The 25,864-nt window shown below is 35.0% G+C and overlaps 4 protein-coding genes, 1 long non-coding RNA gene, 2 other non-coding genes and 3 pseudogenes across 8 annotated transcripts; 6 read left to right on the forward strand and 4 right to left on the reverse strand.

Annotated features, from left to right (window-relative positions):
* The first annotated feature begins 337 nt into the window (after window positions 1-337).
* LOC143622785 (plant cysteine oxidase 2-like) lies at window positions 338-2,802 on the forward strand. Its single transcript, XM_077093838.1, has 5 exons — window positions 338-586; window positions 1,783-1,904; window positions 2,002-2,161; window positions 2,246-2,449; window positions 2,559-2,802. Exons 1-5 carry the CDS (start codon window positions 385-387, stop codon window positions 2,684-2,686), a joined length of 816 nt encoding a protein of 271 aa, XP_076949953.1. The 5' UTR covers window positions 338-384; the 3' UTR covers window positions 2,687-2,802.
* A 1,449-nt stretch (window positions 2,803-4,251) lies between these two features.
* LOC143622868 (histone-lysine N-methyltransferase SUVR3 pseudogene) lies at window positions 4,252-8,494 on the reverse strand (annotated as a pseudogene). Its single transcript, XR_013151796.1, has 4 exons — window positions 7,964-8,494; window positions 6,759-7,161; window positions 4,835-5,234; window positions 4,252-4,804 (listed from the first exon to the last, which is right to left on the reverse strand). The product of XR_013151796.1 is annotated as a histone-lysine N-methyltransferase SUVR3 pseudogene (transcript).
* LOC143622945 (LOB domain-containing protein 20-like) lies at window positions 4,347-5,249 on the forward strand. Its single transcript, XM_077093957.1, has 2 exons — window positions 4,347-4,715; window positions 4,868-5,249. Exons 1-2 carry the CDS (start codon window positions 4,347-4,349, stop codon window positions 5,225-5,227), a joined length of 729 nt encoding a protein of 242 aa, XP_076950072.1. The 3' UTR covers window positions 5,228-5,249.
* Window positions 7,236-7,328, reverse strand: LOC143623041 (small nucleolar RNA snoR103). Its single transcript, XR_013151822.1, has one exon. It is a non-coding gene; the product is annotated as a small nucleolar RNA snoR103 (small nucleolar RNA).
* On the reverse strand, window positions 7,786-7,894 carry LOC143623040 (small nucleolar RNA snoR103). The gene has a single exon (XR_013151821.1). It is a non-coding gene; the product is annotated as a small nucleolar RNA snoR103 (small nucleolar RNA).
* Window positions 8,495-8,758: 264 nt separating the features above from the next.
* Window positions 8,759-10,070, forward strand: LOC143622869 (glycosyltransferase BC10-like). Its single transcript, XM_077093894.1, has 6 exons — window positions 8,759-8,881; window positions 8,999-9,099; window positions 9,224-9,295; window positions 9,659-9,740; window positions 9,817-9,897; window positions 9,996-10,070. Exons 1-6 carry the CDS (start codon window positions 8,759-8,761, stop codon window positions 10,068-10,070), a joined length of 534 nt encoding a protein of 177 aa, XP_076950009.1.
* Window positions 10,071-10,116: 46 nt separating this feature from the next.
* On the forward strand, window positions 10,117-10,617 carry LOC143622786 (uncharacterized). Its single transcript, XR_013151778.1, has 3 exons — window positions 10,117-10,176; window positions 10,250-10,396; window positions 10,475-10,617. It is a non-coding gene; the product is annotated as an uncharacterized LOC143622786 (long non-coding RNA).
* A 3,107-nt stretch (window positions 10,618-13,724) lies between these two features.
* LOC143622946 (uncharacterized) lies at window positions 13,725-19,388 on the forward strand. The gene is made up of 10 exons (XM_077093958.1): window positions 13,725-13,923; window positions 14,974-15,190; window positions 16,066-16,223; window positions 16,407-16,552; window positions 16,624-16,686; window positions 16,816-16,908; window positions 17,807-17,968; window positions 18,085-18,176; window positions 18,437-18,594; window positions 18,843-19,388. Exons 1-10 carry the CDS (start codon window positions 13,812-13,814, stop codon window positions 19,148-19,150), a joined length of 1,509 nt encoding a protein of 502 aa, XP_076950073.1. The 5' UTR covers window positions 13,725-13,811; the 3' UTR covers window positions 19,151-19,388.
* Window positions 19,389-19,946: 558 nt separating this feature from the next.
* LOC143622787 (benzyl alcohol O-benzoyltransferase-like) lies at window positions 19,947-21,827 on the reverse strand (annotated as a pseudogene).
* Window positions 21,828-23,527: 1,700 nt separating this feature from the next.
* On the forward strand, window positions 23,528-24,807 carry LOC143622788 (delta(12) fatty acid desaturase DES8.11 pseudogene; annotated as a pseudogene).
* The last annotated feature ends 1,057 nt before the right edge of the window (window positions 24,808-25,864 follow it).

Consider the following 25,864-nt stretch of genomic DNA (forward strand, 5'->3'; position numbering starts at 1 on the left):
GGGAAAACGTCCAAATGAAACTCTGAAACTAGTATAAACTTAGTTAAAATAATATAGTCTGATCAGAGTGAGATAATGAGAGTCTTAAAACTAAAAAATTGACAACCTAACACATAATAAATTCGTTTAAAAGAAAAAGAAAAACTTAACCATTTTGAAATGTTATCAAGAAACAAAATATCTAATACAATGGCATAAAAGTAATTATAATTCAACATTTGAAACAGTGGTCGCTAGATGAAACAACTTTCTTTCTCTCTCTAAAACAACACCAAATCCTATCGATGGCCGCCCCCGGTTTTCCAATCCCACCACCACCTCCACCTCCACCTCCTTTACATATACAATTCAACCGCCTTTATACATCAATTTGTGATCGGATCCATGACGATTGAGGTAGGGTTAACTGACGTAACCAAGGTTATAAGGAAGAAGAAATGTTCTCGTAAAACCAGCAGTAAAAGAAAACCGTCGAAGGCGATCTCGCTTCCTTTGCAGAGGCTGTATATGTCTTGTCTAGACGTGTTCAAAGGAGTCGGAACCGTTCCGTCTCCTGCTGACGTGCAGAAAGTTTGCGGCATTCTCGGTGAGCGGTTTGTGATTTAGAGTTTTATTTATGGCTTGTTTGTTTTTAATTAGATTATATTAATAATTAATATTCGAAAAGATCATTGTCAAAATTGTTAGATACTATTTTGGATATGGATATAATAATTAGATGTTAAAAAGTTTAATTGCTAAAATTGGTAAGACACTGTTTGGATATTAAATTATTAATCACTCCTAATTAACTTTATTTTGTTAGCATGCAATCCGAATATGTGTTTCTAGTAGGAGTGTTCATCTGTTCGGTTATCGGTTTATTTGGTTTTGAACTTTTTTTTGGCCTAACCGACAACCGAACCGATCAGAATTGGAAATGTGTCTAGCCGAACCGAATTTAAACGATTTATTTAGTGGTTGCTATTTGGCAATTCGATTAAATTCAGTTTGGTTATCCGAATAACAAAGATCCGCGGAATCGACAACCAACCCGAACCGACGGTTCGATTTTTGGGCGATTTTTGGTTTTTTCTCACCCCTATAGTTTCTAGTGATTTGGAATGACTTTTAACAAAAAGCAAGATATGTGTGCAGAGATTTGTATTGCTTGACAACACTAGAGAAAAATTTAAGTGTTATTTAGGTGGTTTGAGGTGCTTTGTGAAATTAAAGCATTAGTCATTACATATTTACATTGATCTATATGGCTGAATTCTAGAATGCATGCAAGAAATATATACAAAAGTAAAAAAGTTTTGGTAATTGCAAGTGTTTCTTTGAATCTTTTCATTATTTTTCATGAATCTTCCATACATTTTATCTGAGTGCATTTGAATCTTTTCATTATTTTTCATGAATCTTCCATACATTTTATCTGAGCATGCACTTAAACTTTAGGCCTTAATCCTTCAAGACTGGTCTAGAAAATTTCAATATCTGAGCATGCATTTAAACTTTAGGCTGAATGTAACACTATGTGGTACAAAAACGCAATGCGCAAACTAGATTAGTTTGAACCTAATTGGTAGGGAGGTAGTTTATCAACCAAAGGGCTTGTAGCCCAACAGTACCTCCCTCGTGTTGGCCGTGTGGGGGACACCTAATGGTGACGTATACCATTTTTACATCGCTATATGGAATCTTTTGTTTTATTTAAAAGATATGTTTTTGAATAATGATCCATTTTTATGATTTGTGTATATCTGCATTTTGCTAACTAGATTTGTATCTTTTTTATAGACGGAATGAAGGCAGAAGATGTTGGATTAAGTAGCAACTTACAATTCTTCAAGGCTCCTGCTATACCAGGAGTAACTCCGAAAGTAGCATGCACAACCATATACCAGTCTGAAAAATTTTCGGTAATTATTTTATTTTATTTTATTTTTTTCGCATTTTTTGAAACAATAATCTTTTTTTCATATGTCATTTAAAATGATTATCTGTTCAATTTTGCAGTTATGTATTTTCTTTCTCCCTGCTAATGCTGTCATACCTCTTCATAATCATCCCGAGATGACGGTTTTCAACAAGCTTTTGATTGGGAAGGTGCATATTAAAGCATATGATTTAGTTGCTTCAAGTGACCAGGATGATGACTCGGTTATCCCCTCGCAGCGTGAGTTCTAAATTTCTCTATATATTCTCTATACATGCGAGTTTTATTTGAAATATTAACTTGAATGCCACTGTTTTTGTGCAGCCAAATTAGCAAGCTTAATAGCTGATGGTGTGTATACGGCGCCGTGTGATACTTCAGTTCTGTATCCGACTTCAGGGGGTAACATACACGCGTTCAAAGCGATTACTCCATGTGCAATCCTTGATGTGATGGGACCTCCGTATTCTAAAAAAGATGGTCGGGACTGCTCGTACTATAGAGAAATTCCGTATGACGCGTTGCCATGTAAGCAAATATCTCTACTCGTTTATATAAGCGTTAAAAACTTAGCGTGTAGATACTTTTATGATTACGATTGTGTGGTAGCTGAAATGTCGATTATTATGATTTTTAGATGAACGAGCGGTTAAGAGTGAAGACGAGAGGGAGCGATACTGGTGGTTAGAAGAAATTGAGACGCCGAAACAATCAGAGATGGATGGAATCGAGTATATGGGGCCACGAATAATCGAAATGAGTTAGTTAATCATAGGTGTTAGGATTTTCTTTGAGCGTTTTGATGTTGTGGGTGGTGTATAGATGTTGGTGTAATAATCTCTAAAAGATTTTGTTTGTTTTGTTAGTTTATTATTAATTAAGGTAAAAAAAAAGGTTGCTGAAAGTGTGTCAAATTTGAAAAAGAGAGGTGACGCGTAAAAACAGGTTTATGACTTTATTTCCGTCTAGAGCATAAATGAACCAAGCCGCTCGTACTAATGAACTATATGGGATTGGTATTGGTTTGTTAAAAGCTCGAGTCAAGTTTGAACGAGTTGGGACATGACTGTTTTGATAAGCGAGTTCAAGCTTCATTTACCGAGCTTGAGTAGACTTGTCTAAACGAGTTTATTTACTGGTTTCTATTTATTACTAAAATATATATTTACATAACTATAAGTCTATAACGTATACATTTTAAATAAAATAATTAAACAATATATGTCTATGTTAAATAAAAAAATTAGTTATAAATATAAAATTACAAATGAATAAAGACATATACTATAATTAATAAATAAAATGCTAGGTAGTCAAGCTCGAGTTTGAGCTTAAGCTTGAAAAAACTACTCACAAGTTCAGCGAGTAGCTCATAGGCGAGTTGTAGCCGAGTGGATTTTTGATAACTTATCGCTTGTTATTTGTTTTCATGTATATAAGTTTGTTATTTGCATGTTCTCATGTATATCCTAATGTTTGTTATTGTAGATATGTTCTTATTGATTTTTCAAATCGAAATGTATCAAATAACTTTATATAATTACTTTTACAAAACAATTTATTTGCCACGTTTCATAAGCTCGAGATGAAATAATGAAAACGCTCACACGAATAGACAGACGGCCTTCGAGGTGTAGTAAACTCATAGCCTTTCAAGTGAAACAACAGTCATGAATATAATTAAAGTCTTTCTAATACATTTATAAAATATATATTCCATGAAACAGACTAGTATTCATGAGTTCAGTGTGGAATGTTAAACGAGTGTACGTTTTTACCCCTTGAGATTTGTTGTTGTGCTACATTCATGACTGACTCGGTTTCAAAAGTAGGTGTGTTTGGTAGCATTCCCACATCCCAGGGGCAGCATAAATCTTGTGTCATCTCATCTGGGACAACCATCAAGCATGTCTAGGAACAAAACAACTCCAAAAACAAATTATTTATCGTTTTTATAGGGTCGTAAAATTACATTTTTACTTTAAATGTATACATAAGACAATTGTATAACCAGTTACCTATTCTTTACTCCAAAATCGAATTATTTTTAAATTAATATCAACCAGAAGCATTTTAAGATGTCGAGATGCCCTTACAAGGATCTCATTTCAAATTATACTACGTTTTTTATAGTTATTAAAAGGCCTTTTTATTTATCATTTTACAGTTTTCCAACAATTTTTTTAATAGGCCAGATATAAACAAAACCAAATTTATGTACTGGAAAATATTAACTGCCTAGAATAATTTAATAGAAGTTTAGTATGGAATTAACATAATAAAAAAACACTCTTTTGTAGCTTCTCACACCGAAAACTCTACCCAACCTTTTCACAAGATTTATGTGCTCCCTATCTTCCCATCACTCATATAACTACACCCCTTAATCTCTCCTTAAGTGTCTCTAAACCTCATTACACTTTGCATGGCCGAGTCATCAGACACTCGTCGGAAGGGTACAGGGCTCGGAAAGAGGGCCACTGGGTCATCATTTGAGGCACCAACATCAGAACCAGGCTCGGTTCCTAACTCGCCATGTGGGGCGTGCAAGTTCTTAAGAAGAAAGTGTGTAACTGGTTGCATCTTTGCACCTTACTTTGGGTCTGACCAGGGTGCGGCCCGGTTTGCTGCAGTGCACAAAGTGTTTGGAGCTAGCAATGTGTCGAAACTGTTGATGCACATACCGGTTAACCGACGACAACATGCTGTTGTGACCATATCTTATGAAGCTCAGGCTCGGTTGTCTGATCCGGTTTACGGGTGTGTTTCAACTGTCTTGGCTTTGCAACAACAGGTCTTATTGTCATGCTCACTCATGCATAATAATAATTTATACAAAAAATTGTTTTACTTTTAACTAACTAATAAACACTTAAAGAGGCTCTATGTATTAGAAGTATACATAAATGGTACAATTAAAAAACTCACTATCATGTTTTATAACAGGTAGCATCATTGCAAACAGAGCTAGCCATGGTCCAGAACCAGCTGATAAACAACAGGCTCCTAGTGGCAAATGCGCTCCAGGGTTCACAACAGCAGCTGGAACCGGTGCACCACCTGCCACTACTGCAGCCTGCTTACTCAAATGCTTCATCTGCTTCAAATAACAACATTCTTAACATCAACAGCTTTGATTCCGGTTTGAATAATCTTGCAGATGACCATCATAGTGCTGCCACTCTTTCACAGCAGAGTTTTAATCCTCTGCAACTATGTCAACCGTGTCATGATGATGAGGACGATGACGAGGAAGAAAGTGGGGACCCCTTGGTTTTTGCCAATCAAATGCTTCAATCCAGATAATTTGTTTCTATACAACACTTGAAGAATTACTTGTCACTTTAACATTCACATATTTAAGAACTTGAATTAAATCGCTTATATATTATCAACATGAATCTGTATTTTAATGCAGTATTCAACAATATTATAGCCATAACTGTTTAAAATTGTGAAAAGGATATTAAAAATATAAGCCAACAACTTAACCAAAACTATGTTAAAAGTGGTGCTTGACCAATTCAATTTGTATATTTTGGCATCTTTACTTAAAAACATTGAATAGAACTAGACCGATTATAAGTTTTTATGTTTCATCAAACTAAATATGAAACCTTAAGTGCACAAATGCATTCAACACTCGAAACATGCGAATCATATCTCAGTCATATAAATCGAGAAAAGCTAGATGCTAAACAAGTAGACATCATATTAAACAAAGCAACATATCGAGTTATCAACTATGAATCAATTTAAGCGTGTGCAAACATATGAATCATTTCTTAAAAGGTTACAAAAATCAAGCAATACTAGCAAACCATTCTAATTTCCATGTAAATGCATGGGCAGCAAATAACAAATTTGTTAGATTTGATCATTGATCATTCACTTTCGCATGAATACTAGAGGTGACACTTTTCACTGCTTGATTTCTTTAAAAGTTTAAAAAACGATTCATACGTCTATGCTTACAAGTTAGACTTACTCATTGATGATTTGCTTCATTTTAATAAAGCTCACCACTTCATATTTAGCTTCTAGCCTAGCTTTAAGCTTTTGAAAAATGATTATTATATTTAGTCATTGAATAATATTAATATGCTTTTGAAAAATGATTATTATGCTTAGTTATTGACCACCAACAAATTTATTCAGTTGGAACCGGTTTTACTCATTGAAATCGGTATATTCAATTTTCAAACAAAAAAGGAACACCCCTAATTTGATTTCTTTAAATAATGAATCAAATAATAATAGTAAAAAACAATAACAATCATAAATGCAGATGAGGAAAGCGAGTATGAATATGTACTTGTATTTACATACCACTTATCTTTATAATAATGCATTAATCCTATAATAAATTATGGCACTCTATATTTGTTTTATTGTTATGCAAGTTTTTATATATAATAATAATTTCTTAACATTATAATTAAGTTAAATAATTAACGTGATCACAAAAGTAAAAAGAATCATTATGAGAGAAGGCTAAACATGCTAACTTACGCATTGTGGTTGTGATCGCAGTAACTATCTAACTCAATTATAATATTTAACATATTATTATATATAAAGACGTATAGAACATTAAAACAAACATGTAGTGCCATGATTTATTATAAAATTAATGCATTATAAATATAATTAACATGTAAATACTAGTCCATATAATGAACAAATCAAGCATTGAAGGTTAGATGCCTCGCAACCCCATATTCACTTTTCCCATATTAGACGTAAACGATTGTGTGACTTTCCACCCATTTTACATTTCCTCTTCTAAATGTCTACGTACAATTTTCATTTTGACTCGATTGAAATAAAACACAACCTGCAAATCTGCAATCATGTTTGTTCAGAAGGCATGATTCCAGAGCAACAACTGCTACCACAAAAACACTTGGAAACCGTTGGATTCAAACCAACATCACCATAAATAAAAGTAAGCTCTTCATCTTTTAATATATCCCGGGAAGCAAAAAAGCATACTCGAGGAATCAAAGCACCCGACTTTCTTACCAAAACCGTTTCAAGATTCCCTCCATCACATGAATGATTAATAAATCTTGCAACATTCCCATATTTAGTTGCATCAATGTTAATCCTCAAACATGCATTTCCAGATGGAAGATGCTCCCTCACAACTAGAAGCGCAGATGTATACTTGCCACTAGATGTGAGTTTATCATATGTTGACTGGCGTTTTCTTGCTTCTTTCGTCGTTAAGAGTTCGCCTGTCAATGCAAAGTGAATCAAGATGATCAAAAGACAAGTCTTATTATAGTGGATTTTAAAGAATATATAAGAATAATGTGTGCTGATCCTTTATGGACATCTATTCCTTAATAAAATGTCCACCTAAAGCCTTGTCCATATTTACAGCAAGCAGCACATACTTAAGTGGCCTGCCAAGAATTAGGACAGTCAAGATCAACATAATCAAACCAAATTAACCAAACTGAACACAAAATCGAAGCTCTGGTTAGGTTTTGGTTCGTTTGTACCGAAAAAACCAAACCGACATTCGTAACAGACCTCACCACAAAACTCAAAAAAACCAACATTTATTATTGAATGTAAGAACTATAATTTTTATACAAAACTAATAAATGGTGCATACAAAAACTTTTTGACCTAAATGAGTAACTAACAATCAACTAATAACTAATTTAAAAGTAAAAAGTCATGCTCAAATTCATTTTTTTTATCATTTTTTTCTTTTGAACCAAAACATTCAAGCCCAAACAGCAAACTCGAAAACCAAACTCATTGTGAAAACCGAAACCAAACTTACCAAAACCAACCCCTATATCCCATACACACACACTCACACACCTACATACAAATGTATAAACATATGATGTATATTGGTTCTTTGTGGACATCATTTCCTTCACAAAATGCCCACCTAAAGCCAACATATATTCACTATCTGTCCATATTTACAGCAAGGATCAAACACTTAAAACATCCTGCCAAGAATTAGGACAATCTAAAACACTTCATTTCACACAGGCATTTCATCAAACACCTTACCTGCATACTCACAAACAAACTCTCCCTCTTTAATAAACTCATCAGCATGCAAACCCCAACCTTTCCTTACACTCCTAACAATCTTCAACCCAACATTCACACCCCCATGACCCACCCGGTTCCGACAACCCGACCCGCATTCCCAAATCACCCCAGAAAGCTCAACACTTTCACAATCACATTCAAACCCATCTTCACTTGTCAGAGACTGAATCGAACCCGGACCCGGATTCGGGTCTGGGTCGGGTCGTCTGCCAGGTATGAATTGGGTTGGTGTGTAGATAAAATAGGCGTATGGGCGATTATCTATGTCGTTTATGAATGAAATTGGGTTTTTTTCGTGGTTTCTAGAGGCATCGGATGATCTGGCGGCGGTGATGGATTTGACGGCTAGGTGAAGGGTTTTGCAGGTTGATGCGACGGCGGCGAGGTCGGTGGGGTGGAGTATGGGAGGATGTGTACGGCGGCGGTGGATAATTGGTTGGATAATAATAATAATAATGTGGGTTTCTTCTTCTCGTAGGTGTCCATAGGTTTCTCGGGTGTTTGGTAGAGGGAATTGCGGGGTGAGAAATGGAATTGGAAAGAGTTCTCTTATTTGTTTATGAAAGAAAGATGTGAGAAATGGAAATAAACAATTTCCATTTCTCTGATTTTGTTTCTCTAAAAAAAGCGGAGAATTGGATTTCTAGGGTTTCATTTCTCAGCCTCACTCTCTCACGCCTCTCCCTCACTCTCTCCAACGATCCTATTATTGTTCTGCTTTGTTGTTTTGTTCATCAATACATAACGTTAATGCATACTGCTGATGCAGCCAATTACTCGATCTATATTCATTCGGAACCTGGTTTTGTATTCGACGAAACCACCACTGGGTCCGCCTGTTTTTATGGTCGGCAATTAAGCAATAGCATTAAGGTGATCAAACATCCTCCTCTATAACATCTTTATTGATTATTATTTTTATAATTGTTGGAGATATAGCATTCGAGTTGTCTCTTATCTTGTCCAATGATTGTAGTGGTGATGTTACAGGTAGGTTGGGGCGAATCCACTATGATTGAAGCTGAAAGATTGCTGCTTCGAGCAGCTCTTCAAAATCCTGCAAACCAGAGGTTTATTCTTTTATCAGACAGGTAAATAAATAATAATACTCTTGTCATCATCTTTGTTATACTTCTTTTAAGGCTGCAATTGCTGTCGTTGTGGATTGTGATGATTTGGGTTTTTGAATTTGATCACATTTTCCTTTTTGTGCAGTTGTGTTCCCCTCTACAACTTTAGCTATATTTACAATTATCTGATGGGATCTTCTAAAAGTTTCGTGGACAGGTGTGGTTATTACTTTCATTTGCTCTTTGCAAGTTGCAAATTATCTGATCTTAGTTATACGGGGTGTTTGGATGTGTGCTTTGATGATTATTATCAGATGTTGAGTAACCATTATGAAATAAGATATGGTGCATAAAATATTGCTTTGCTGCCAAACAATGTATACATAAGGGTATATAAGTAATTTTATCTTACTTTGAATAGTTAGTTAGTTTATTTGACACCAGAAAATCATAAACAAACGTAGGTTGCCCAAATACTCGAAACTGATTATTACAACTTGTAGTTAAAGTAATCAGATAATTACTTCCATTCAAACACCCTAGTATAAACTGTTGTTGATCTGGGCTTTATGTGTTTTAGCTTTCTTGATATGAAAGAAGGTCGCTACAATCCTAGGATGTCTTCTGTTATATCAATGGGGAAATGGCGAAAAGCCTCACAGGTTGAACCATATTTTTATCACATTTTGTCTTATGCAATTTTGCCTTAATTTGGCTCCTTTTAATTGAACTTTTCAGTGGATTGCTTTAATTAGAAGCCATGCAAAAGTTGTAGCATATGACGGCATCGTATTTCCAGTTTTTAAAAAGTTATGTAAGGTTTGTATTTCCATTTTTGTTATAACATCAGAAAAGGACAACATATGAACATATTGGTTTTTATTTGTTACTAACATTATTTATTTAATGTTTTTCAGAGACGTCCACCCTTTGATTGTAGTAAAGGAAAACAGAATTATGTAAGTTATTACATTTTCTTGAAATCATTTTAAGGTCAGCCTAAAACTCAATTGTGATTTTTTTTTTCAAAATATGCAGAAACTTCAGAAGCAGCGTAATTGCATTCCTGATGAGCATTATGTGCAGACATTACTTGCAGTAAGAAACATTTTTTAATTTCTTATGAAATCTTATTTCCCTTTATAATAAGGTTTAAATTGTGTGTCCTAAGATGAATGATCTCGAGGGAGAGCTTGAAAGGCGAACTGTGACATACACTTCATGGATCCAGTCCGCCACAAACATGGAAACGAGAAGCTGGCATCCTGTAACCTATAACTATGCAAGTGCCAACCCTCAACAAATCCAAAGAATCAAGGTTATATATTGTATGTTTTTCTATCATTATTCATTTTGCTTAAAATGGCGAAACCACTTATATATATTGCAATTGCAGGATATAAACCATGTGTATTATGAGACTGAACACCGAACAGAATGGTGTAAGACTAATGGAATATTGGTCCCCTGTTTTCTGTTTGCTCGCAAGTTCTCTAGAGACGGGGCCATGCGGCTTCTGGCTGAAGGGAATTTTGATGCATCTGCTTTGCAACATACGACTCCATGACTGGTAGGAAATATCTAGATTGAATAGCAATTTGTCATCATAGATACAGTGTATACACAGTAATTGTCTAAAAATAGATGTCATTAAAATGACTTGTTCTCCCATCTTCAGGCATGTTTCTTTGAAAACGAACACGTTGTTGTAAAATGAATAATAAGTGACTAAGCCCAAAAAAACGGGCTGGTGTTGCCATTGTGCAAAACCAACTAAGTTTTGTAAGTGGATGGTATCTTATGAAGTGTTTGTATTATTTCTTTCTTTTTACTGGATTCGGTTGGTAATCACCTCATCCGTGCATAGCGTTAACTGTTATAATTCTCTGTTTATTTTCTATGTACCAAACAAGAGAAATGATTCCCAGCTATATTTCTTTACTGAAATCTCTGTACTACCAAACAGAACAGTAAATTCTCATTCTCCAGACCAATTCCCTTTCTCTGCAATTCCATTTCTCTATTTCATTTCTCTACAATTCCATTCTCTGTACCAAACACCCCCTAAGGGAAATGGTTGTTTATATCAGGACTTGCTGTGTTCCGGAGTTCATTTACAGGAAGAATGGAAATGAAAGGAAAAGAAAATTTTTCCTTTTCATACTATTTTTTTCTTTCCTTTCTTTTTCACTTTCCTTTCAATTTAGAAAGAAACATTTTTCTTCCATTTTACTCTTAAATCTTCCTTTTTTTTCTTTTTTCTTTCCTTTAATGAATCTCTGGAAGATCATTTTTGTTATTTCCTTCCAATAACTAATCAATTACGATAAATTAGATCGGATTTTGCAGTTTTTTTTCTTTCCATCCATTTCCTTTCATTTCTTTCTTTAAGTCATACTCAGGAACACAGGGAAAATGTGGCAGTTGAAACTGAAACCCTAGATGAAGTTGGTGGACGTAAATGGGTCGGGTCGGCTTTGTTGAATTTGGTTTTGTGTTTATTTTGTTTTTTTATGAAGTAAGTTGCCAGTTTTACCCTTAAAATGTAAGGTTATAGGTTTAGTCCTTCAATGCTTTACTTAGTAGCTAAGATTTCATAACTCTATATTCTTATGATCTTATCGACCAAGTACCAATTATGTTTGTATGTATAAAGTTTAACAACTTAGAACTATTCTATTATGTTGGGTTTGAAATTATTTCATTTGTAACATATGTTTATATACTATATCGTTTGTACAGTATTTCATTATTTCAATTTTTTTTCTTTTATAGTAAGTAAAGTTTATTTTTCTTTACTAAGGATGTTATTAACTTTGTGATTTTTCACAACTTACTAAATTAAACGTATAAGCAATTTTATGTTAACACATATGATATCAACATTATTTTGGTGTTGTAATCTCTTAACTTTATTGAAATATATGGAAATAGATGTTAAACCAACAATCTACATGATATGTCGAAGAGTATATGCGCCTACAAACTTGCAAACAAGTGTTTTACTATTTCTTGTGCGAACGCAAATTTCGCATTTGATGGGGATCAAACACTGCTCCTATAAGCTTTAACACTAAAGTTTTAACTAGGTGATTTGAATGCATGTTTGGCTTTATAATCAATATTTGTTTTATTTAAGGGTGCTGCCCCTTTCATCCATTTTTACTAAATATACTCCCTCCCTCAAGTTTTGCATTAATACAATTTAGACATTTTTGTTGTTTCTTTTGTCATTTTATTATCTTTTATTATCATTATTATTTTTATAAAAGCAATTTTTATTCTATTTTATTTAATAATTTTTTTCTATTCATCTTTTTATGTAAATTTAAAAGCCTTTAATAAAAACATATTTTTCTTACTTAGAAAAAAAAATTCTTATCTAAAAAACGATGTTTTTCTTGTTTTGAATACATTTTATAAAAAATAAATAAAAATTGACTCTTTCTCGGGTAACATTAATCTCATGTATCCAAACTTAACAAAAAAAATCAAATTGTTTTGAATACATTTTATAAAAAATAAATTAAAAAACTAGCTAGATAAAACATACAAAACTTTTTAATATATGTAAAAAAATAAAAACAATCTTTTAATAAGATCTTAAAGAAATTCAATAATAAAATCAATAACAAAAATATATATAAAAACTGTAAAACAAAAATAAAAACTTAATAGTTTTTTATTTGATATTTTAAGATAATTATAAAATAAAATAATAAGGACTAACATGTCAATTATAAATGTTAAAGAGCAATGAAAGTTCAGAGGGTGTATGGATAGCAAGGGAGGCATGTACGTTTAGCATGACCATTATTTAACCAGTAATAGGTTATATTTTGATTTACTTAAATTATGAATACAATTATACACTAGCGTTCTCAACAAGTTACAAAGACAAGAAGTTTTATTCTTTTAGTTATAACTTGTCATGTTAAATGAGAACTTAAATGATGAACATCAAGAAATCAGGTGTACCAATTTCAAACCTAAGACTATACGGTGCGGAAACCGTTTTGCCGCTGAAATGCTGAGGTGGCGGGTGGTGCCGGCGGTATACATCGCCCCGGTGTTGTCGGTGCCGCCCAGAGGCGAGTTTTTGGTGGAAAAATCACCACTCAACGTTCATCTTTCTAATAATTATCTCACTTTTTCAATATTCTTTTCATTGTATTATTTTAAGTGAGAAGAATGATAATAAAAAAAAAAAGAAAAAGGATGTGCAGAGATGAGAGGAAGATGATAAGAAAGATTGTATATTGTTTTAGGGTTTTGATTTTTTAAACCCAATTTCAGAATTTGGGCCTCTCAGGGTATTTTAAAAGCTTGTGTTTTTTAACCCTAATTTAGGTTCTGAAGCCCAAATTTAGATTTGATTAATTTTAATAAAAGTAACATTTTTTATTAATTTGTTATATTTAGATAAATTTTGGTCATATAAAATTAATTTTAGTCATTAAATATTGTTTTTTTATTTAAAAAGAGGGGGAGTGATAACGTGACACTTTAAAACAGCAAGCAAAATGGTATCCACACATTCTCCGTAATAACCGAGTCATAAGTGCAAATACCCCTTTGCTTTGCTTTGCTTTGCTTTTGTAAATGAAGAAAAAGTAACACATACCACCGACTTAACACACAGCCGATGCATAATAATAATAAATTTGGGCGAATTCAAAGAACCATTTGGCTCCCCTTATTATCGCAGCAGGGGAAAGACTACGATTATTATTATGGCGACTAGATTCACTTCTTCTACGCTTCTCATATTATTATTATTATTATTTTTCCACGGACTCTTTGCTGTCTCGTTTTGCTCCGATCACGAACATACTTCACTTCAAGGTACACACTTCATATCCTTGCTTAAATTATTATTATTTAGGCATCTTTTTAATTTGAGAACTCGTATGCTGTTTAATTTAGGTTTAGATGATCAATTTTGCATAAAACGTTGTACTTGTGGCATGTGACTGGTTGAAGTACGATTTTGTAAGTGATTTTACTTGTAACGGTGTTGAATTAGGGTTTTAGTTGTGAAAATAGGTGTAGGTGCTGTTTATTGTTGCTATTTTGTAATTTTGTTTCGGTAAGTTAGTAATTTGATGATGAAATTTCATTTTGATTTAGTTTTAGGTTATTCTGTACTTTAGCGAATATGCAGGTACGTGTTAATTTTAGTGGTTGATTGATTAAAGTTTGATGAAAGTAGTCAATTTGATTATTAAGGGCCCTAGGGTTTAGGGTTTCTTGGTGGTTTGAAAAATTGATAGAACAGTTTACTCTTTCTATGTTAAAACTTTGATCCGCCCTTTCAAAACGGAACAATTTGCAAGAATTAGTAGGAGAACGTGTAGTGGAAGTTAAGCCAATAACTGTCAACTAGAACTAGAAGTGGTATTAGTCGATCGTTTATTGTATATTCAGATGTCGAATGTTTATTAATCAAAATTATGGTTTGTTACATTTGTTTGGAGATCAAGCCTATATCGAATGTGGCTACTTATATTAATTTCAGTACTTTAGTTTTCTGGTTTCTATCAACCTCACACAGTCAAGTACTTTACTAAAATGTTAAATATAGTGTTTGTAGATGTAAACATGTATGGATTATGTTATTATGCCTTGAGTTGCTTGTGATTTGTAGTATGGGTAAACTTTGATTTAAGTACTACTTTCATATAAAGATGCCAACTTTAGGGCTGTATTGATCTAACCATATATATATATGGGTTCTGATTTGGTTAGTTACTTGATTACATCTGCCACTTAGCTTCCTATAACTTGAAATTAGAATTTGGTACCGTATTGGGTAATTTTACAGCTTGGCACCTAGATTTGAACTTTGAAGTGTATTTCAAATACTGATTATTCTTATTATGTGATTTAACACAGGCATTGATTTGGGGCATCCAACTATAGATGTCACCCCCACTCCAATACACGGCTCTTCTCAAGGATCTAAAGATGTTCAATCTTGTGCACGTGTTCCCATACATGGCGTTTCAAGAATGAAAATTCAGAGTTATGCCAAGGCATATAAGGTTTTGCTGGTCCCGTCAGTGGTGATCCCTGATAAATGGCATAACAAGATTCAAGTTTGTTTTCACCAGTAAGTTAAGATGCTTTTAGGTTCCGTATTTATGATTTTGTAGGTAGTTAGGTGGCAACATGGGCAGGTTGGGCGGGTTGTGTAACAGGTCAAAATTGATGGATCAGTCGGGGTTAACCTGGACACGCTTTCTTTGCCCATGTTTTTTTAAATCTAAATTTTAATATGTTAATTATGATTACAAAGACTATATTATTACAATAATAAGATACATTTTGTAATAGGCGATTTAAGAGGGCGTATGCTTTGAAAAATGCACTACGGGCAACTTTCAACCAGATTGAACTTGTTATCCAGGGATGTGCATGTTCAGGTTTGGGGTCGATTTTTGGCTCAAACCGAACCAGAAACCGAAAATTTGGATTTGAGTTTTCAAAATCGTTCGGCTTCGATTTGTATAATTTGGGCTTGAAATCTTTGGGCCGGATTGTTTTTTGGCAAAAAGTAATGAATGTTGGTCTAAAACTTTGGGACTTAATTTTTTTGTTAATTAATAATTTATTGATTGTCAACACTTGGCCCAAGTGACTTGGGTAACAATATATATATAAAATTCTTATAATTTTATATAAAATCAAAATGAAAACGAAATTCCATAAACTTGGTTCAGTTTGGATTTTCAGTTTTTATTACACGCAAAAGGAAAAGCTAACAAAAAGTTTGGTTTCTACCAGAAGATAAAACCAAACCATCGGTATTTGTTTGGGTTCAATTCTTTCGGTTTTATGCACACCCGTACGACGTTATCTCCTTTTGTTAATTTTTGTTTCTTGACCTGTTTAGCAGTACATGGTTGAAAGTGCCACCTTTGAACTTTAGTAGTTGTTGGGTATCTTTATTTTTCACACTGTAACCCATATTCGACCCGTTTGCAGGAACGCCTCACTGAGGTTATGCCAGTGTGAAAAGGATGATTGGGGATCTGTTCATAAAGGGCTATGGAGTTCCACTATGTCACCTTATGAGCAAAGATTTGTCGATGTCAAGTTTGTTGGCGGGCTGCCAGGTTCTGTAACCGTCACTCTTGATGAAGGTTAGACGTTTGCCCATTTTTTGTTGACATTTGTATTTATTTTTGCGCAAATTCACAAGAAAATTGTTGCTTTATTGTGAAAGAATCGAGCATTGTTTCTAGAAATCGTATTTTTGTTGTTTTTATGTACTTTCTGTATTTTATGTGATTTTTGACACGTTTTTATGAATTTTTGACGTGCAGTGTCACAGGGATGGCGGTATGTCTTGCTTTTGGTGGGAATTGCTTTATTATTCTTGGCACCCGCTGTTAGCGAGTGGGTCCCGTTTTACTATACCAGTTCTATGGCTATTGGAGTGTTAGCTGTTATCCTCATACTGCTTTATCAGGTATGTGCTCATCTTTCCTGTTGTTGAGCTATTTAAATATTGTATCTCTAACTGTATTTGCTATTGAACAGGGGATGAAGTTATTACCTACTGGCAGGAAAAGTGCCTTTTATTTCAGTGTGTATACATCACTGGTAAGTGTTAGAACATGCTTTTTTTGTAATGATATAAAATATTTTGAATATGTAATATCATTAATTATTAATAGCATAATTTCTGTTACATTTTTGTTTGTTTTAACTTTAATTTTTTGTATTTATCAGGTTGGTGCAGGATCTTTTCTGGTTCATTATGTTGCAGTGTTTGTCAACTCAATCCTCTCAAATTTTGGATTCAGTCAAGAAATGCAGAACCCGGTAAGTACTTTCTTGACATAATGCTCAAATTTTGGACATCAAGTGTTTTGGGTCAACCCAACCCATTTTGACCCGTACAAAAAATTACCATCTTGATTCGTTAACAAACTTGCCCGACCCACCTATTTTGCCAACTCTATTCTATCCCTCCCTTTTAATATTAATATCTTACTTGGAAACAAAACGGCCTTATCAAATTTGTATTGAGTTATCTATTAAAAAAATCACAGCATCGTTATATTACCAGATAAGAAATAAACACTTAATATACTGGAAGGTCTACGTTTTGGTGATGGTAGGCATGTGAACCAACCAAACGAACATGAATAGGGGCATGTTCATGTTTGTTTGTTTAACTTTAACCAAACAAACGATCTAACACGAGCAGTAAACGAACGGAGCTTTCTTGTCCGTGTCCATTCATTAAGAAAGTGAGTGTGTTCGTTCATGTTCGTTTTTGAAGTATCAGTGAACGGCTCACGAATGCAAACAAACAAAATCGAACAAACATAACTGAAAATAGATGAACGAACATAAGCGGATTAAACGGACAATAATTCAAAGTAAACGTGAACGTTTTGTCTAAATATATAGTAAAATGAGGCTAAATTCTAATGCGTGATATTTTATTTTCAGAAAACCAGAATAAGGTGTAAGGACCCTACAAATTAAGATGAATAGTTAATTGAACGAACATAAAACAACCGTAAACTAACGGACATAAACAAACGTAAATGAACAAACTTAATCTAATTTGAGTAAACGAGCGTTCATGTTTGCTCGTTTAACTAAATGACAGAAAATGTTGTTCATGCCCGTTCATTTATGTAATAAATTAACTTCCCGCTGAACGGTTCACTGAACATTTGGGGCCTAACTGTGCCATCTAATTTTGCAGGTTTCAGTATTTGTGCTGCTAACAATAATTCTACTAGGAGCGGGACTTGGATATTGGCTGGTGCGAAAATATGTAATTACAGAAGATGGCGATGTCGATGTTGGTGTAGCCCAATTTATTAAATGGTCCATGCGCGTTATTGCATTTACATGCATTTTTCTGGTAAGTTATGGGCAATAATTATTTAATTTGTCACATTTTTTCTGATTCCTTTTTGAATTTCGATATGCATACGTCTTAAAACTATAATATTTTCAACTTTTCATGTTATTTTTCAGAGCTCGAACGACACTCCTTTAGCAATGGCAGCAGTTGGTTCAAGTTTAGTCTTATATTACATGATTACTTCCATCAAGTGGCGTGATTATCGGTAAGTTCTATATTGTTTTGTAATCATATTCAACATAACATTTACTGATAACTGAATGAGTAAAAAAGCAAAGAATTTTTTGAGGGCCGTTCTGCACTAAAAGCTTTTCGTTTGACTGAACCGATTTTGACCAGTTACGGGATTAAATTGTTTTGTAGATACTAATGATCATTGAAATGTTTGTTGCTAGTTGATTATTTCATTATTCTCGATTACAAGATTTTATTATAATACCAATAATGTTGTATGATTTCATGTAGGGCTCGACCGTATTCTAAGAAGTCAAACAAGTGGCAATTCAATGGTCAAAGAACACCAAAGGCTGGACGGGCTGAATTCCTTAGCCGCCCCAAAAAAATGGGAAGCCCGTGGAATGGTCCAAGAAATTCATTCCCCTCGTCTGACTCACCTGTCAAAGGTACATTTCTTTTAAAGATTTGCAACTTTTTATTTCCATACAACTTGTTAAATTAAAACTACTTGTATAGTCATTATGCAACCCCGGTGACAAAATGGGCCGGGTTGGGTCATGGGTCAAAATAGTGGTTTTTGTACGGGCTGGGTCAGTTGAGTTGACCCAAGACAGTTGAATTTTTTATTTTTAAATTTGGCTAAAGTTATCATCACATTGTTAAAGTGAATAATTTGCGTTTTTGATTGGTGTAGGGATGGGGAACACATATGGGGATAGCGGGTCAGCAGGAAGTCAACACGACTTTTACTCAACGTTTCACAAGACCCCAAACAGAAAGAAGTTTTCAAAGAAAGACTGGGAGGAATTCACCGAGGAATCGACCCGAGAATCAGTTGCCGAGTTGGCAGCTTCGCCTGAATTCACGGATTGGATGATCAAGAACGCCAATAGAATCAAACTTCTTCCTGATAATGAGTCAGATGATGATGCCAGTGGGTCAGATTCTACAGATGGATATTTGGTAAAGAATGAAAAAAGACGCGGTTTTTTCAGCTGGTGAAAGCAATAGTGAATTACTCATTGATTATGTTGTTTCTTCGGGACGAATTATGGGCAATCTTGAAGGTCTTAGGTTAGTTTGTGTAGGTTTGTTTTTTTAACTGTTGTTCTTTTAGGATTGTTAATCAAGTGGAGATACTACTTGGAATGGAGTGTACATTTCACATTGAATGATGTATTAGAGGAGATTAGGGATGTTTCTTGAAAAAGTGATGTATTAAAAGAATTAAAGTTGTCAAGAAGAGTGTTTATTCTTGTAATCATGATTATTATTATTATTATTGAATTTGTTTTATTGTTTCGGCTTAGGGTTGAACAACACAATTCATAATTTTCCGATTTGGTTTTCTCTTGATACTCCTGCTCACTTCTTTAGTTAACAATTGAGTAGAGAATGAGAGACGCTCATGATAAACGTCTGGAATGTCAATTCAACCCGAATAATGACAACTTTCTTCTATTACATATAAGATAGATTGTTATTTGCGCGTGATTTACGGGGAGAGCTATCAGATCATTGGTGGGTTGTTTGAATTGATGCTCTCTAAATACTACATGTGTACATTTCATAATTTGTATGTTGTGCACATCTCGTAATAGGTTTTGTGAGCATATGTAAAGATTAAGGTTTCGTGAGCTAATTAGGGAACTGCAGAAGAAACAACTGAAACTAAAAATTGGCTACTTCTATCATAATTGCATAAGAAACTCAATTGTTACACATATAAAGTTATAAACTTATTTTAAAAGTCCTACTAAACGAGCAAGCCTTAAAGCATTTTGCATTGTCATGACCAACATAGAAATTATAGTTTTGAAAGAATGAGAAGCAACTCGTTCTTTCCTTGCTCTAACATGCTATTAATCTCTTTGACAAATCTGTCCATAGATCCACTCGGCAAAGCTATGAGTATCATGATTCCAGACTCTCCTTTACTGTTTGTATCAAGAACATATAAGCAAGTGAGACCTCGGATAAAGCTTATTCCGCCATTAGGAGCCCCTCCATATGCCGGCTTACCCCATCCAAAGTCCACTACATCAAATCCCACACGTCTAAGATCTGAGACACCAAAATCTCGAATAGTTGTGATGTGGGGAGGTCGTTTGAATGAGATTAAGTCGGAAACAGATCTAATATTACTGACATCAGATTTGGCTTTCATCACGAGCTCCAACACGTGACTTAATGGTTTGTTACATAGATCTTGAGCCGTGGAAATGGCAGGAGCGTAGGCCAAAACATTTCCATAGTATCCAACCGGGAGGGGAGGGTTGATCATCTTACGTGCATTTATAGGCCATATGACCGGCATTTCCTCTTGTGGATTTAGTTGGAGAGCGATGGTACGACAACGCCAGAGGCAAGCTGTTAGCAACTCAAAGGTGGAACAACTTCGTAGGTGTATTGGAACAAGCCTACGAAAAGCTAAATATCCGTGGGAGTAAAGAATAATGACTCTTGTACCATGTCATCTAGTGAGATGATTGTACCCTTGTTATCTACCACTTGACCATTTTTGCGATGAGTAAAGGTCGTGGGCGATCCGTCATTTAAATGAAGCAACTCTCTTTGCCACACGGGCAGTGTTGAGGGTGATGCCGCGCCTCGTGCTATTTCACCTAACCCTGACAGGAATTGTATGAGTCCTGTTGCGTCACTCATGACGTGGTTGAGTCGTATGGCAAAGATGAAACCCCCGCATAACATTCGTGTCACCTATTAATCAAAATTGGTGAACATGTGCCAGTTTAAGTAGTTGTGACAATCTTTATACAAAATCAAATATAACAAATGAAAGTAGCTGTTTTTTTTGCAAATGCAATGTTTTTCATAAAAGATTTATTTTCTTAAACAATTAGAAAGTATATATATATATATTACTTTTGCTCCCGTCAGGATAAATCTGACCCCTTCCCCTTTTAAACCTACGTAGATAGGATATTTTAAGAAGTGAACGTCTTTCTTAGTAGCGGGGTCCGGGGAAAGAATACGAAAGGTAATTTCACTATATTTTTGATCATGAACATATATTCTAATTAAGCTCGTCTGCTCGTGTGTATATTTGTCATTCATAAAATAATGTTCATTTTTTTGACTATGTAATGATCAGTTAATTGCCTGGATCAATAGCAATGGTACATTTATGATGCCACTAGAGCCAGGAACGTCATAAAGGAGGTCATCCATACACGGGAACATTTGATTCAGTGTAACATCTGCCCCAGCCTCAATAAACAACACACCCTCGCCCGAGCAGTCCACCATCAGCTTCCCCGCTGGTCCTTCCTTTAGCCGGCCAGCAAACGGATAGTAGAACACAAGAAGTTTAGCAAGAGCTTCCCTTATCACACTCGCCGGGTTGTCATTTCTCTTATTCGGATGCCTACGATAAACCATTATGAACGGCGTCTGCCTCCGAATAATTTCTTGATCGTCAATGTCGGAGAGAGGCTTTAGTTCTCGAGGTGTGGGTGTTGCGGGAATGATGAGCTCCGGTGCAAGTCTCCTGACAGTGAAGGTCAAGGGGGTGCCACTCTTTGCCATGTCTAGTTAATTAAATGTTATTTTGATGGTTCTTAAATTTGGTATGACGGTAAATTTATAGTAGCGTAAAATGACTATATTTATGAACACATTTTTGGAGTCAAAAGAAAAGAGCAAGTTGCCTGGGATTGATTAATTACGTGTAGTCTTATCCTGCTTTTAATACTATAACGAGAAATTTCTCGAAACAGCCAATTTTGAACTGTTCAGAAATAACTACGGCTTTCAACAAATTCTCAAAATAGTTGTATTTTTCCTTTGAATCTGACGTATACAATCACAAACCTTCAACACAACCGTTGTGGGGAAGCTCCCCCCACCTCCAAAACCTCCAACACACGTTATGGGCGGGGAAGGCGCCCCACTACAAGTGGTCAAAGTATTACGTGATTAGTTCAACAACTATATATCACATTATCACGATATATACCATTTTTAGACTACAATGACTTCTTACGTACATGTTAAACACCATAATTGTCGAGTCTTCCACTCTTCCTCATCTTCTTTATGGATGAAAGAAGTCCTTTCTTTGATGACAATGGTAACATTGTACTTGTTGTTTTAGTAGTAATATTCCTGACCCATTGACTATAACTGAAATGCTTGTTTATATTGAGAGTCATCAAATTGCTTCATTTGTAATTCGTAAATTTCTAAGTAGGTTTTCCAAAGAGAATGTTGAGAGATCATTGAATCCTCTCTTAACAATTTCTATATACTCGAATCACATGGTCAAGCTTCGTATAAAATTTTCTCCACAACTCGTTTATCTTTGGCTGCATAATATTTTCACGATATACTATATTTAACGTTTTCATATAATTTGACCCGAACCAACTTTGATCACAGCCGTACCTATTTTGAAACCATTAATCCGTACCTACTTTAAACACAACCCTTTTTGACCAATGCATATTCCGCGACACTATATTTTGTAGCAAACGGTTGTAGATTAACACCGGTCACAAATGCAGTTGCAAACTAAAATTAGCGACGAAGGTCTTTGCAATTGCCTTTCCTGTTGTAAATATGCCGCAGATCACCTATAAGAGACAAAATGTAGTGAAATTAGATGCTCTATTAGGTGATGGTGAAAGTTGTACAACATTAGGGGGCGAACCAATCCCCTAAAAAATTTAGAGTATATTACACAAAATCCCGATCCCCCCCCCCCCCCCCCGGTGTAGTGTGGTGGTGGAATTTTCCGACTGCTTGCAATTATCATTTATCATTATTTTATTGCTTGATTGTACTCAAATTAGTGGTTCATTGTTTGTGGTTTTGTTATTACAACAATATCGGATTATGGGGCGAAGGTTAGTTAGGGTCGGGATGGCCTGGCCCCCATTTTTTTGCGTAGTAGTGTAAATTTACCCGTTTTTGTCCGAATTTTTTTATACGTAGTGTAAATTTAGCCGTTTTCGGCCAATAATTTGATCCCGGTCACCCCTCTTTTGTGAAATTTTGTATACATTTTGAGTCCCCCTCAGTGTCTTAGTCCATGCTTCGCCACTGATGAGATTATTTTTCTTTATTATTTTATTAATATAAGTATTATTAACAATGACAATTTGGCTATTCAATTGACTCCACCAAGTGATATGTACAAAAAGACAGAATCCAAGTTGTTGCATTGAAGAATAAAAGAACTTGTTTGATATAAGTATATATAATTATTTTATTCATATAACTAACTAGATATGCTAGGGAAAAGACGAAGAAATTTCCTAGCCTCCAAAATTGAGAGTATTTGCAGGACTAAAATCTTTATTAATTTGAGCCGTCAGCTTTGACCACTTGTGACCATAAATACTAAGCATGCATGTAGAACAACAGAGAACAAGAACACAAAGTAACACATATTCTCTTTCAAGGCCCTTCTTTTTCTTCATTGATCGAGCTTCTGTTCTTGTATTCACTATCAAATTTCAAAAATATGGGAGCAGGTGGCCGGATGTCCAATTCATCTGATCAGGTGAATGATATCCTCAAACGTGTCCCGGTTGACCCGCCATTCTCGTTGAGTGATCTGAAAAAAGTAATCCCAGTCCATTGCTTCGCTCATCCGTTCATCATACTATGTTGTTCACGATCTTATTGTTACCTACGTCTTTTACTTCCTTGCAAACACCTACATTCCCCTTCTCTCTACTCCTTTAGCTTACTTAGCATGGCCCGTTTACTGGTTTTGCCAAGCTAGCATCCTGACTGGCTTGTGGGTGATTGGTCACGAATGTGGTCACCACGCATTTAGTGAATACCAGTGGGTCGATGACACCGTTGGATTCATCCTCCATTCGGCTCTCTTTACCCCTTCTCTTGGAAGTACAGCCATCGAAGTCACCATGCCAACACAAACTCACTTGATAATGATGAAGTTTACATCCCCAAACGTAAATCCAAAGTCATGATTTATTCGAAAGTTCTTAACAACCCACCTGGCCGAGTCTTCACTTTGGTATTTAGGTTGACCCTCGGGTTTCCTTTGTATCTCTTGACTAATGTTTCTGGGAAGAAATACCAAAGATTTGCCAACCACTTTGATCCATTAAGTCCCATTTTCACCGAGCGTGAAAGAATTCAGGTTCTGCTCTCGGATCTTGGTATTCTTGCAGTTCTTTATGTTGTTCGCCTGCTTGTAGCGGTGAAAGGATTCACTTGGGTGACATGCATGTATCTCGTTCCTGTGTTAGGTGTACATGCTTTCTTCGTTTTGATCACTTATTTGCACCACACCCATCTCTCCTTGCCGCATTATGACTCCACCGAGTGGAACTGGATCAAAGGAGCATTATCGACAATCGATAGAGATTTTGGATTTCTAAATAGGGTATTCCATGACGTTACACACACTCATGTATTGCATCATCTCATCTCATATATTCCACATTATCATGCAAAAGAAGCTAGGGACGCGATCAAACCAGTTTTGGGTGATTACTATAAGATCGATAGGACTCCAATCTTCAAAGCTATGTGGAGAGAGGCTAAGGAATGCATGTACATCGAGCCTGATTAAGATAGCAAGCGCAACGGTGTATACTGGTATCATAAGTTGTGATAACCCGCACAAAGCATAATTATTCCTTTTGTTGTACGCTCACGTTTTTTTTGTCTAAAATTAAAAACTTGCATGTGTATGAGCACTTTTTCCCAATTTACTTGAACAATACGAAATGTGTATTGTAAGTCTTTATGCAAATTTATATTTCAAAATCGAATTTATAAGAAAAACTACTTATCGCTTATGTATCGAAAATTAGCATGGATAAATAGTTCCTTTACATATATATCATAGAATTCAGTTTTACTTATTGGTTTTTGCTTTCTTATTGTTTGAACCGTTATATTTATAACCATGTTGCGTTCAATTTTAAAATTTTACATTAGTTTGTTTCCTTATAACACGTATAGGGAAATTGATGAAGGCCCAAGTATTGACGAACAGGCCATGTTATATTTGGAGGCCCATGATCGTGTCTCCAAATGTGGCCCACGAAAACGGGCATAACTTGGCTCACGAAGCTCCGTTTTCAGGCCTATTACCAGTCAAATCGAAACTTGAGACGAGGAGCCCATTGTGGCAAATAGCCTACGGCGGTTTGGCCCCTGTCCGAAGCCCAAAAACGCCTCCTAAATGAAGTTTTGGGCCTTTTTATATTTTTTCAGTACTTTTTGTCTTTTTGTTTTTGGGTTTGTGTTTGGCCCATGGCCCAATTTAGGCCCATTTCGTATTTGGAAGTCTTTTTATATGCTTGTGATGTAATTCCAAAAGTTAGACTTGAATATTAATAAATTTCGTTTTTCTCTTCATTTTCCCTAGACCTTTGGGTGGGATTTGGGAGTTCTGAAGTTCATCACGGGTATTCACTGAATCAACGTGATTCTATCTTCGTTTTGTTTATACCGCTGCATCAGAAATCATTTTTATCCTTTTCTTAGAAACACCTTGACCTTATTATAATTAGAGCCTTTGATTTAGTTTTTCATGTAGAGCTTTATTAATTTTTCTTTAGAAAATTTGTACTAGAAAATCTAATGTTTATAATTTGAGTTTAGAGTTTCAAATCTTATCTTTATACCAAACCAATTTTTTTTGAAGAACATGAGAACAGTGGCTCACCTGCTTACCGCTAGTTCGGTAGACTCTTTTTACCCGAGTTT

The sequence above is a fragment of the Bidens hawaiensis genome, unplaced genomic scaffold (genome assembly GCF_021521415.1).
Source record: "Bidens hawaiensis isolate Kalapana, Puna unplaced genomic scaffold, B.hawaiensis_p1.1 tig00003244_1, whole genome shotgun sequence".
NCBI lineage: Eukaryota > Viridiplantae > Streptophyta > Magnoliopsida > Asterales > Asteraceae > Bidens > Bidens hawaiensis.

Coding starts and splice junctions, on each gene's coding strand:
- LOC143622785 (XM_077093838.1), top strand. CDS start 385: ATGACGATTGAGGTAGGGTTAACTGACGTAACCAAGGTTATAAGGAAG. Junction 587..1,782: donor GAAAGTTTGCGGCATTCTCG/GTGAGCGGTTTG, acceptor TCTTTTTTATAG/ACGGAATGAAGGCAGAAGAT. Junction 2,162..2,245: donor CTCGGTTATCCCCTCGCAGC/GTGAGTTCTAAA, acceptor GTTTTTGTGCAG/CCAAATTAGCAAGCTTAATA.
- LOC143622945 (XM_077093957.1), top strand. CDS start 4,347: ATGGCCGAGTCATCAGACACTCGTCGGAAGGGTACAGGGCTCGGAAAG. Junction 4,716..4,867: donor TCTTGGCTTTGCAACAACAG/GTCTTATTGTCA, acceptor GTTTTATAACAG/GTAGCATCATTGCAAACAGA.
- LOC143622869 (XM_077093894.1), top strand. CDS start 8,759: ATGCATACTGCTGATGCAGCCAATTACTCGATCTATATTCATTCGGAA. Junction 9,741..9,816: donor AATGGCGAAAAGCCTCACAG/GTTGAACCATAT, acceptor TGAACTTTTCAG/TGGATTGCTTTAATTAGAAG. Junction 9,898..9,995: donor TTTTTAAAAAGTTATGTAAG/GTTTGTATTTCC, acceptor AATGTTTTTCAG/AGACGTCCACCCTTTGATTG.
- LOC143622946 (XM_077093958.1), top strand. CDS start 13,812: ATGGCGACTAGATTCACTTCTTCTACGCTTCTCATATTATTATTATTA. Junction 16,687..16,815: donor TCAGTGTGTATACATCACTG/GTAAGTGTTAGA, acceptor TGTATTTATCAG/GTTGGTGCAGGATCTTTTCT. Junction 17,969..18,084: donor CATTTACATGCATTTTTCTG/GTAAGTTATGGG, acceptor GTTATTTTTCAG/AGCTCGAACGACACTCCTTT.